Genomic DNA, 13,155 nt, shown 5'->3' on the forward strand with positions numbered 1-13,155 from the left:
TCCCGCCCCCCCCCCCCACCCACCAACCCACCCACCCCCCACGCGATGCTACGCAACTGCAGCAACGCCGGTGCAGGGACTGCGTGTTCGCGATGTCGAACGCCCGGTGGACGCACCGATTCCCGCCCTCGGTCGGAGGACCGGCCCGGCGTTTCTCACGGACGCCATGGTGGCGAGGAGATGTTGACTACCTCGCCTGGTGTGCAGGAGGTTCGTGGGTTCGATAACGACCTCGACGCCTGCTGCATTGTTTGGAGTTTGCATGTTCTACCCGTGGTCGCATGGATTTTTTCTCCGGGTCCTCCGGTTTTTCCCCTCCACATTCATAATTAGCGTGCGCTTAAGTGAGTATTTGGCTGCTAGACATTTCCACGTGATGATGATAAGCCCACTTCAATGAGCTGTAATTTGTGCTGGCCCGGTCGCTTCTGAAAAGGTGCTGGATAGATGTTGGGGCCTTACCTCGTAAAATAAAAAATTAGTTTATGGTTTGTAATTAGTTTCTCACACCCCCCCCCCCCCCCCCCGATCGCATCGCCAACAAGCAGCCGCCGGGCTTCGTCGTGGCGTGCGGCGGAGATTTTATCACGGCGCCTGGCTCCACGAATGCACTTATTTTCCACCGGACGGAGCCAACCGTGCCAATCAGAGGTGACTGGGGGAAGGTGACAAGTCGGATGTGAGGGGATTGGTGTCAAATATCCAGGTGCCCTTTTCCCCTCCACAACTTGAGTTGCGTTCTCACACGAGTAAGCGACGACTCGTGCAAACTTAAGATGCACGGTATGTACGTACGTTGAACTTCTTTTGCACCATACGTAGCCAACCGTGCTCACCCGCGGTGCTGGGGGAGCTGTTCAGGGTACGAAGTGGGGGCTTCTCATCGTGTGGAAGGAAAAACCGGAGGACCCGGAGAAAAATCCACACGACCACGGGGAGATAGAGATGCGCAAACTCCAAATATACTACGGCTGGCGTCAAGAACAAACCCACGACATCCTGTACGACAGGCGAGGTAGGTAACATCTCCGAGCCACCGTGGCGCCCCCTAGGAGGAAACCCAGCGGGGCAACGCCACTGTGAACGTCACCGAGGAAGATCCGGGGGGTGTCGCCCTGCCGAGATTCGTTCGGCCAATTCCAGCTCGGGTAAACCTCGTCCTCACGGAGGCCCAAAGAGGGCTCACGCGGCTTCCTCGACCACTCCCCGGTCGCTGCAAGAGAGGCCCTTGCGGTGGACAGGAAAGTGATCAGAAATGCGGGCGCTGCTTGTCGGGTCGAAAATGCTCCCCTCCGGCAACCCGGTGAGCGTGGGAGCATGCGAGCGCGCGCTCACGTGCATACGGTGAACTTCTTTTTTAGCACCGCACGTAGCCAACCGTGCTAATCGGAGGTGCGGAGGGGGGAGAAGGACGAGAAACTAAACTAACGAAATGAGTGTCAATCTAGACGTGCTTAAAACCGCACAGCTCCCAGTGGCTTCCTAACGTACTACGTTGAATTTCGATTTGCAACCGAACATCGGAAGAGAGCACTCCGGACAACCGCAGAAGCGCACCACGAAAAGCGGCGCACGACGGCGGCCGCCGTCTTTCATTCGATGGCTTAGCCAAAAAACTGCCGCGGCCGCTGCTCCTTGGTCACTCGCGGGTCGCTTCACTCACAGCGGCAAGCTCCACGAGGCCGCGGTGGAGGGGCGGGGTGGGGGGCGTTGGGGGAAGGGGGGGCCTTGTTGTGGCGGCGAAGACGCCAGGGCCGGACGAGACGATTTGGGGTTGTGTCACGAGGCGGGCAAAGGGCTCACGGCCTCCCGCAAGCGCCGTGACGATGCACCGGCGCTGCAGCCGTCACCTACTCGCAACGCGTGCGGGGAACGCGAGAGAAAGAAAGGCGGAGAGGGTAGCTGCGATAGCACCGAGTGGAAGGCGGTCGGAAGAGCAAGGACAGGGAACCTGCCGAGGAGGCAAGAAACTCGCGGCCGTCAGAGACAGAAGCGCGGAGGAGGCGGAGGAGAGAGATCCAGGCAGCATTGGGGAGGGTCCCGCACTGTACACACACACACCGGTACGTACGTACGGTACGACATACCGTACCTCCGCAGCGAGGTGAGCGCCTCGGTCTCCTCCAGGGTGTCTACGGACGAGCGCTGGGAGGCTAACCGCCGTCTGAACAACAGACTGACACGACAGACAGCAACGGGCCTTTAGAGAGAGCGCAAACAAGGCCACAAACTCCGGGTCACATTTCGCGCACGCACACACAGGTCAGTCGGCGCAACTTGCTGGCCAGTGGCAGCCAAAGAGATTCTCATCATCATCATCACGATCATCATCCGGTTCTTTGAACGGGATACCAGGATCGAGCTCTCGCGCTGCGAGAATTAAACACGTTCACTCGGTCGCGGGAAGGTTTTACGCAATTTGTATTTTAAAAAATGGTTTTAAACAGATGCACAAATAAGTCACAGTGTCGTCCTCGGCACACTTTGTAAAGTTCCACGAAAGACGTCAACGTCTTCAAAAGGAACCCTTCGGAAGGGCGGCACTGCACACGTAGCTCTACGGCCCTTCTGTCAAGCCAACCCCAACGCGTCTCTCCCCACACGGCCCAAGGAGGCTCTCGCGTGCCCAGCAGCGTCCCCAGCCTAGCGGCGATCACCACGGCCACCCACCCCTTCCCCCCCCCGCCCCCACCCAACCTCGTGCCCGTACCGGTCGTTGGGGCGGGGGGGGGAGCATTAGTTGACCATACTTCACCACGCCGGCCGGCACTGGGGGCAGACTCCCCGTGCGTGCGCACCCACGGGTAGAGTCTGCCCCCAGATTTATTGAGGACCGGAGATCCTGGCGCTTGACACTCTGCCCCCACGAGGTGCCGTGCGGAAACAAAAGAGCAGTTCGCAGGTCGCGTCGCGTTTTGACGTCCACTTGTAAATGTTCCCCCCCCCCACCCCCCAATTTCATCTCCAGACCGCGCCAACGGCGTCCGTCACGGGATGAAGATTCCACTCGGAGACTCTGGCGTGTGCGACCCTGCGTGAGAGAACAGCCTCATCCCCCCCGCTCCGTCCCTGCGGAAGCGGATATCACAGAGCTATCTCCGAGATCCCTCCTCTTGTTCTCCTTCTTCGAGTGACCTCTGAGTCCACACGCAGCACGGGCAGCAACTTCCCACCCGCCTGGCCGTACGAGGGTGATGCTCTGTCGCATGACAATCAAACCGATATTTTAATTCTCAAGAGCTGGGATAAAGGCAAATTAAGCGCAGAACCAGACATGATTTTAAGAAAAAAAATCCATCACATTAACTAATTACAGTCGTAACAATTTTTATTTTACCAGGTAAGGCCCACTGAGCTCTACAGCTCTTTTTGAGAAGCGACCATGTCATCAACAATGATAGCTCAACAAAGTGGCTTATCGTCATGTGTAAATTTATAGCAGATCAAATACTCTAAATGCGTAACATTGGTTCTATATGTGGAAGGAAAAACCGGAGGACCAGGAGAAAAGTCCATGCGACCACGGAGAGAGACACAAACTGCAAATATACAGCAGCAGGTGTCAGGGTTGGGATCGAACCCATAACCTGCTCCATAGCAGGCGAGGGAGTTAACATCCCAGACTGCGTGAGGTTGGTGATTTTTCTGTTCGGGGAGTGCGGCATTCCATCATTATTCACGCACTTGGCTATCGGCGATTCTGGATATCCGTGAATCTCATCTGGAATTCCTTACTACATCGACACAGACAGAGAGATAAAGTGATGAGAGAAAAAGTGATGAGAGATAAAGCGATCAGAGAGAAAGTGATGAGAGAGAAAGTGATGAGAGAGAAAGCGATGAGAGAGAAAGCGATGAGAGAGAAAGCGATGAGAGAGAAAGTGATGAGAGAGAAAGTGATGAGAGATAAAGCGATGAGAGATAAAGCAATAAGAGATAAAGCGATGAGAGAGAAAACGATGAGAGATAAAGTGATGAGAGATAAAGCGATGAGAGAGAATGCGATGAGAGAGATAGTGATGAGAGACATAGTGATGAGAGATACAGCAATGAGAGATAAAGTGATGAGAGAGAAAGCAATGCGAGAGATACATAATTGTCTCAGGTTTAATAGCTTATTTACGTATTTATTTCAGGTAACTGATTACCAAGGTAGGTTTTTGCAGGCCAATATCAACACCGCCTCCACCTGGACCACCGCCGCTGCCACCCCTTGTAAGGCGACAAGGTTCCATCGCTGTGTGTGGCTGCGACGGCGGGGACGGCCGCTAGCACATGCTGCGCAAGTTCCCTACGCCCCCCCACCGTCCCATAACGTCAGTCACCACGGGCCCAGCGGCGCGCGCTCCCCCGCATTCCTCCACGCCGGGCGCAAGCGTCACGACGTGCCGCGCGAGTCCGAACGCGCAGCGGCCAACGCGTCTCGCCGCACGGCCACCCCGGAGGGGCCCTCGTGTGCTGGGCAGCGCCCCGGCCTCACCACACGACCATCACCGTCGCCCCCCACCCCCCCTTACCTCAACCCCCCCAATCTTCCTCATCACCCAGCGCATGATCCAAGGAGTCCCTGGTTGGGTAGCACCTTGGGTGGCAGACGCTGCGGGTGTCCACCATGGGCAGTTTCTCTCTCTCTCTGGAGCGTACAGCGAGTAATGTGCAAATCGCACGTCCAAGTTGAAGTCTGCGAGCCATGCGACGACAGCTTAATCCACGCTGGACACCGTGGGCAGTGTTCAGCGTGGGGAGGAAGGCCTCACGTGCACAACCCCTCCGCTTGATGGGCAATCGCAATCACGGAGGCTAGGAGATGTTAACTATCTCGCCTGGTATACAGGTCTGGGATTTCATCCTGACCCTGACACCTACTGTATATTCTGAGTTTGCATGTCTCTTTCTCATCATCATCACGGTGGCTAGGAGATGTTAACTACCTCACCTGGTATACAGGAGGCTGGGGATTTCATCCCGACCCTGACACCTACTGTATATTTGGAGTTTGCGTGCCTCTCTCTCTCCGTGGTCGCGTGGATTTTTTTTTCTTTCTTTGGGTCCTCTGGTTTTTCCCTCCACATTTAAAAACATGCTTTGAGATTATTCAGATTATTTTGCTGCTATAAATGTCCAAATGATGGGCCACTTTGTTGAGCGAACATTTGTGATGGCCAGGTCGCTTCTGAAAGAATAAGTTAATGCCTCAGTGGGCTTTGCCTGGTAGGATGGGGATGGTTCAGTGTTGTATCTCTATGTCTTTGGGCGATTTGTTTAGCTTTCTTGTACTTTGCACGACTATCGTGTTTGTGTGCTGTTTGTTGCTGTAACGTGCTGACCCCGTGCCCTAGCTGGACATCTGCGAAAAAGAGCTTCACAGCTCTTCGGATTCCTCCTCAACTATAAATAAATATTCTTGTTCTACGTTTGAGACACATTCCTCGGCACATTTGTCGTTCTGTCCCCCCCCCCCCCCCCCCCCCACTGAAAATAACATCGTGGCGGCAACCGCTCCCGACAGCAGCTACCACCCTGCGGCCCAGGCATGTTTGTGATCTGTAGATGAAATGCTTCAGGAAACAAAGGAAAAAAAATTGTTGAACACGTTTTAGTAGTAGGGCTTTCACGAGCAACATTACCCATAAGAGTTTTTTGGGTTAGATTTGCGCAAATATAAATGTGCCGCCACCACCCCCTCTCCGATTACCCCAGCCCGTGTCTATGTCAGACCCAAGCAGCAGGAGGAGGATTTCTCCACAACTCTGTGGCTGTCCGCCCGATGATGCTGGTTGATGTTGTTACCGGCGAAACGTCACGCTGCTGGGATTGTCAATGTTGTAGTGGGTTTACTCTCCAACACACAACTGATTCGTGTGGAACTAGTAACTAATTGACACGTTTTGTTTACGTGACAAACCCGTGCTAATTGGCTGCGTCGGGTGGCGGTGGCGGGTTTCATGGACGCGGTCTAACCCACGATTCCTCTATTGTGGAAAAAACAACGTAAGCACTTGCTACCCTGGTTGGGTTACCAATGAGCCACTCTGGGGAGGGGGCAGTGGTTCAAGGGCCGAGGAAGGATGCGAGCGACCTTGGCGAAGGTCGCTCGCTGCCACGGAGCATCGCCTCGACAGACGGCCAACGTGAAAACTCAGCATGATGATAACAACACGCACGGCAGTCGCTCACTGACAACTTTCCCAAGCACTTGCGCCCCTCTACGTATTGAAAGTGCCGTCGCCCGATTAACGCCGAGTGTTTGTACACGTGCGAGGAAACTGGGAGCGCCCACGCGTGCGAGGGGGAAACGCTCAATCCCCTGACACAGACCGAACCAAATTGGGCCCGCATTTTTTTTCCTGTACTGCCTTCTCCTAGCGAGCTGGTGGGGTGGGGGGTTACACGGCACCGCGGCGCTCACGGGAAGGGGACTTTCACAACAACATCTGTGTGTGTGTGTGATCCGCCAACCGTCCCTCACCGCTTGCCTCCACGATGCCAGATTACAGGGCCCGCGTGCGCGGCCGTCGCCATCACCGCCGCCGCCGTGGCAGTCTGCACGCCATGGCAGTCTGCACACCGTGGCAATGTGTACGCGAGCGAGCCTTCGTCTGGGGGCCCACAGGGGCTGCTTTCTTTGCCGTGAGCGAGCTCAAATCAGATCACGGAGGGGTCAATTACAACCACAGTTGTGTTGTTCGTAACGTACGTACGTGTGTGTGTGTACGTTGAACTTCTTTCGCACAGTACGTAGCCAACCGTGCTAATCGGAGGTACGGGGGAAAGAACAACAAACTAAACACTCAAAGCAGTTCTAAAGAAATGAGTTTGTCACTCTCTAGAGGATGATTTAAAAATGGTAACTTCCAGTGGTCTCCTAATAAATCACGGTCCAATTGCAATTTCAGCTCCCGAAGCTCGTGGTCACTGCGCATCGTGCTCTTTCAGATGCGCTGCTTCTGCGGCCGTCTGGAACGCTCCTCCTTCCGATATTAGGAAGCCGTTGGAGCTACGCACTTTTAAATAATCGTCTAGATCGAACAAGAAAACATTCCTTCCAACTGCATTTCGTGTTTAGTGTTGTTGTGCTTTCCCTGCCCCACCTCCGATTAGCACGGTTGGCTACGTACGGTGCGAGCGAAGTTCAACATACATACGTGCGTGCTGTTCACGCAAACACACCGCGTCTCCCTCCTACCCTCCCAGCCTCTTCCACGGCACCCTCTCGCTCTCTCTCTCTCTCTTACATCTCCCTGCTCTCCTCTAACACTACAGGCTCTCACTCCGGACGCTTAATGTCAATCTCCTCCCCTCCTATCTTCTCAGCTCTCTCTGCTCTATCATCTCATCTCTGGCTGTGCAGACCCCCTCAGCTCTGTTTCTCCTCCGTCTCCACACTCTCCCGGCTGCTCTATCTTCCCACCCCCCCTCTCTTCCCCTTCTGGGTTTTCCTGTCTCTCTCCCCACCAGCGTTTCCCCTTTCCACCTCCTGTCCCGCCCGTCCTACCGCTCACCAGCTCCATCCTCCCCCGTCTCTCTCACTCTGACCTTCCTTATCCTCCCCTTTTCATCTCGAACCTTTAACCGTCCTTGCTCTCTGCCCCGCACGTGCCCCCCCCACCTCCGCCGTGTCTGTGTCCCCCCCCCCCCCTCTAGCTTTGGGGGGTCACCTCCGGCGAGCACGGCTGGCTACGTGCTGTGCGAAAGAAGTTCAACACACATGCATACGTACACACACACGCGCGCCCTTCTCAAGGGCGGTGCCACAGGCACCACACAACCGCGACGGGCACCAACAGGCGCACGGCTCCCTGGCCACTGCCGCCCGCATCACCCCGTCCCTCTCCTCCTCCCCTCCCTCCCGCGCCAGGCCACTCACGTGAAGGCCGCCCCCCGTGTTTTGCTAAGCCATGGCAACCGCACTTGGCTCTAAAACACAGCGGCCTCCGTTCACGCCGCCACCGCCGCCACCGCGGCTTAGCCAGTGGGGTGCGATCGCCTTCCAAATGCGCTTAGCACACAGCAACGTGGGGGGCAGGGAGGTGGGGGGGTCAACATTGCGTGCAAACAGGGCCCCCCCCACCTCCAGCACCACTCCGGCACCCGGCCAGGCGTAACCGCAAAAGGAGAACGTGGCCAAGGGGGAGGTGGCGCTGGAGTTGCCATCGGCTCTCGCTCGCTGGCTCACAACCACCGCCGGTGCAATGCTCCGTTTGTTCGCTCTCTTTCAAGCGGCACTCCCACCTATCCTGATCCACCCCCCCCCCCCCACCAAGTTCTCGCCCGATTAAGCAACAAATCGAGTTAAGAGCGCGACGGATTCTTTCCGCGCGGTCACCGGTCAACCGGCCTGAGACCATCGACATGCCGCACCCCCAAGGACTCCGTTGACATCTCGGCTGGGCGGCTCAAACCCCCCCCCCCCCCCGGGATTCGAAGCCAGGATGTTTCACCGGCGCTGGCTCGAGCTTCTGGGACCTTGGAGGCGATCCCTCGATTCGATGTTGTTCAATAACACGCCTCTCAAATGCCACGTCGCGCGCGTCAACGCCCGCATGAATAAATCACGGAACGCGGGCGTGCCCGTTCACAATTTGACACGTTATTAACCATTACTACTGTAATACTACTCTTTTATATTTTACCAGGTAAAACCCCACTGAGCTACTGTACAAAGCTCTTTTTTTCAGAAGCGACGCTGGCTATCGCCGTTGATTGCTCACCGAAGTGGGCTTATCATCTTCGTCGTCGTCGTCAGCGTGTAAATCTAGAGCAGCGGCCAAATGCTCCAAAACGCGTGACGTTGATTCTAAATGTGGGGGAGGGAAAAACCGGGAGAAAAACTCACGCGACCACGGGGAGAGAGAGAGACACGCAAACTCCAAATATACAGCAGGCGCCGGGATCGAACCCACGACCTCCTGTATACCAGGCGAGGGAGTTCACATCTCCCAGCCACCGAGGCGCCCATATTATTATTAGGCGCACGTGAGGCTGTATTCCACACACGGCGGCGTTTGCAATTATCACGGACTTTGTGTGTCCCCATCCATACACCGCAGGCACGCGATTGAGTGAAAACGGTATCATATTTGCCACCGCACGGGGGAGGCTGGCGTGGCGCGATGGTTGTCCAGCACACTGGGACCTTGCAGGCTAGAGGGGGAAGTGTTCATCCTTTCAGTTGCAAATCTACAATTTCATCACCGAAACTAAAACTCTGAGCCATCTCCCGTTAACAGCGCTGAACCAGTGGTGGGTATTCCTGATTCACATGGCGGGGGGGGCGAGTCTTCCCCACAGAATGTGGTCATAACTTTATCGACCACACCCCTCACGCGCAGGGATGATGGACTGAGTTACTCCGCGCAAACGATGCATCTTCATCTCACAGGCAGCGTTCTTTCGCCCAGCAAGCTGTAGGCCCAGCAAGCTGTTGGTCCGCTGATGGGGAGCTACCCAAGGCAGCCCCAGAGGCAAAACGTGAAATCTGTAGTTCTAAAAATGTGGGCCATGATGATGATGACGATGACGCACAATGACGTACATACACCATACACCTGTACGTGCACACACCTGTACGTGCACACACCTGTCCGGTTGTGCAATTGTGTGCCCATCTGTGCATCACGTGTGCACATCCTCCACGTGTGTAGCCTTGACAGACTGTTGGGGCAAGTGCTGTTAGCGAGCAGCTGTGAAGGCCGGAACGGCACACGAGGGGGTGGGTGGCCAGCACCACGCCCGGCCGCCTTTGTCTCCCCAGTGACGATGTTTACACACAACGGCGGGTACTCATTTGAGGTTGAGTCGACCTTGAGGAGGTCCAGGGCCGGTTCAAATAATCGTCGTGTGCAGGAACCAAACTCGGGTCACCGGGTTCATGGCACAGCACGCTAACCACTGTGCCACCGCTCCAAAGTTGACCTGTGGGCACCTGTGTGTGTGTGTACACCTGTGTGTGTGTGTGTACACCTGTGTGTGTGTGTGTGTACACCTGTGTGTGTACACCTGCGTGTGTGTGTACACCTGTGTGTGTGTGTACACCTGTGTGTGTGTGTACACCTGTGTGTGTGTACACCTGTGTGTATACACCTGTGTGTGTGTGTATACCTGTGTGTGTGTATACCTGTGTGTGTGTGTGCACCTGTGTGTGTGTGTGTACACCTGTGCACACCCCCACCTCTGCCTCTGCACGTCGCTCACCGCGCCCGGCGCCTCCACGCTCAGCGTGGGCCCCAGGGCCGCTCGGCCTCCTCCCCCTCCCGCTCCTCCTCCTCCCTGCGGCCCCGAGGCGGCCCCCCCGGGGCCCCCAGCGGGTGCCGCTCCCGCCGAGCTGGGCCGCGAGCGCAGCGGCGTCGCCGCGAGCAGAGCGCCCGGCTCGGCCCCGAGGCCGCTCGCCACGCTGCTGTTGGCCGGGACGGAGGCCTCGCAACCGGCGGGGCCCGCGGCCGCCACCGCCGGCGCGGCCGCCTCGGGCCCCGCGCCCGGGGGGCCCGCGGCCGCCGCCGCCTCCCGGCCGGCCCCTCCTCCTCCTCCGCCACAACCTCCACCGCCCTCCGCGCCGCCGCCGCCGCCGACCGCCGCGGTCCCGGCGGCAGCCGCAGCGACCGCCGCGGGTTTCCCGTCGAGGGAGATGTTGGTGAGGAAGGCGATGGCCGCCTGGCGACGCCGGTCGGCGACTCGCAGAGGCCTCCGGGCCGTGTCGCCCGCGCCGCGTCTCCCCCCCGGGGCGCCGCCGAGCGCCGCCGCAGCCATCGCGGCGCGCCGCGCCATCCCCCCAGAGCAGGTGGCGCTCACACTCACATTCCCCAGTTCACATAGGCGCGGCGCGCGGGGTGGCTCCGCATTCCCCAGTTCACATAGGCGCGGCGCGCGGGGTGGCTCCGCATTCCCCAGTTCACATAGGCGCGGCGCACGGGGTGGCTCCGCATTCCCCAGTTCACATAGGCGCGGCGCGCGGGGTGGCTCCGCATTCCCCAGTTCACATAGGCGCGGCGCGCGGGGTGACTCCGCATTCCCCAGTTCACATAGGCGCGGGGCGCGGAGTGGTTCTGCATTCCCCAGTTCACATAGGCGCGCCGCGCGGGGTAGCTCCACATTCCCCAGTTCATATAAGCCACGGATAGGTTGGGAGTGTTAGATTTCTCAGTGCGCTTAAGCGATGATGGGGTGCTCGATTTAGTGCGCATAAGTGCGGGAGGGAAGGACGTTAGTTTGTCTAGTTCACATAAGGGGGTTGTTCGGTAAAGGGGGTGGGGGGGGGCTTGGATATGTGATTGTATTTCATGGTGTGGATAGGCACGCGACGCGCTGGTGAGATAGTATAGTGCAGACAGCCCCGTGGTTCTCGCCCGGGGTGGGTGTCAATGTCCCAGCTGAGCTACTTGACAGATCGTTTCTTCAGAAGCGACCTGGCCATCACGAATGGTGGCTCAACGAAGCGATCTCATCACCACCATCAACATCATCATGACCATCATCATCACCACCACCATCATCATCATCACCACCATCATCATCACCATCATCATCACCACCATCACCACCATCATCACCATCATAACCATCATCATCATCATCACCATCATCACCACCATCATCATCACCATCATCATCACCATCACCACCATCATCATCACCATCATCACCACCATCACCACCATCATCATCACCATCATCATCACCACCACCATCATCACCATCATCACCACCATCACCATCATCACCATCATCATCACCACCATCATCATCACCACCACCACCATCATCTCCATCACCACCATCATCATTACCATCATCACCATCATCACCACCATCATCATCATCACCATCATCACCACCATCATCATCATCACCACCATCATCATCACCATCATCATCACCATCATCACCATCATCATCACCACCATCATCATCACCACCACCATCATCATCACCACCATCATCACCATCATCACCATCATCATCACCACCATCACCACCATCATCACCACCATCACCACCACCATCATCACCATCACCACCATCATCATTTCCATCATCACTATCATCACCACCATCATCACCATCATCATCACCATTATCATCACCATTATCATTACCATCATCACCATCATCATCACCATCATCACCATCATCATCACTATCATCATCACCATCATTATCACCATCATCATCATCACCATCATCACCATCATCATCACCACCATCATCATCATCGCCATCATCACCATCATCATCACCACCATCACCATCATCACCACCACCATCATCATCACCATCATCATCATCACCATCATCATCACCATCATCACCACCATCATCATCATCACCACCACCATCATCATCACCACCACCATCATCATCACCATCATCATCACCATCATCACCACCATCACCATCGTGTGGTCATTTATAGCAGCGAGACACTCTGAACGCGTAGCGATGTCGATTCTAAATGTGGAACGGAGAAACCGGAGGATCCGGAGAAACATTCACGCGACCACGGGGAGAGAGAGACCACAAATACACAGCAGCAGCAGCGTTGTCAGGGTCAGGATCGAACCCACGACCTCCTGTACACCAGGCGAGGTAGTCAACATCTCCTGCCACCGTGATGATGATGATGAGAGAGACCCCAAATACACAGCAGCAGCAGGCATTGTCAGGGTCAGGATCAAACCCACGACCTCCTGTACACCAGGCGAGGTAGTTAACATCTAGCCACCGTGATGATGATGATGAGAGACCCCAAATATACAGCAGCAGGCAGTCAGGGTCGGTATCGAGCCCACGACCTCCTGTACACCAGGCGAGGTAGTTGACATCTCCTAACCACCGGGATGATGATGATGATGAGAGAGACCGCAAATACACAGCAGCAGCAGGCATTGTCAGGGTCAGGATCGAATCCACGACCTCCTGTACACCAGGCGAGGTAGTTAATATCTCCTAGCCACCGTGATGATGATTGGGATCGCTTCACATGGCCTGCGATCGGCCACAGCAAGGGGGCAGCACTTCTCCGCGTCAGGAATTAATATTATTGGGTCTTTCGGTAAAGTCACGTAGATAGGTTCAAAGAAAATAACAAAAAAACGACGACGTTTCGATCACAACACAAGCGGCCGTCTTCAGGAAAAAGGACAACCGCTTGTGTTGCGA

General features: G+C 56.2%; 1 protein-coding gene across 3 annotated transcripts in view; it reads right to left on the reverse strand.

Moving 5' to 3' along the window:
- The window catches only part of LOC133340789 (CDK5 and ABL1 enzyme substrate 2-like), a 40,171-nt gene extending 29,404 nt beyond the window's left edge, over positions 1 to 10,767 (reverse strand). For 2 of the 3 annotated variants that reach the window (XM_061549184.1, XM_061549183.1), the window contains exons 1-2: positions 10,172 to 10,767; positions 2,093 to 2,176 (exon numbers count right to left, since the gene is read on the reverse strand). In XM_061549184.1, coding sequence (XP_061405168.1) covers positions 2,093 to 2,176; positions 10,172 to 10,764 — 677 coding nt within the window. In that variant the 5' untranslated portion in view covers positions 10,765 to 10,767. The remainder of the gene's footprint in view (positions 1 to 2,092; positions 2,177 to 10,171) is intronic. The other variant, XM_061549185.1, reaches the window with a different exon arrangement.
- Positions 10,768 to 13,155: the final 2,388 nt, after the last annotated feature.

This window comes from Lethenteron reissneri, chromosome 10 (genome assembly GCF_015708825.2).
Source record: "Lethenteron reissneri isolate LAM-NWPU_2019-01 chromosome 10, ASM1570882v1, whole genome shotgun sequence".
Classification (NCBI taxonomy): Eukaryota; Metazoa; Chordata; class Hyperoartia; order Petromyzontiformes; family Petromyzontidae; genus Lethenteron; species Lethenteron reissneri.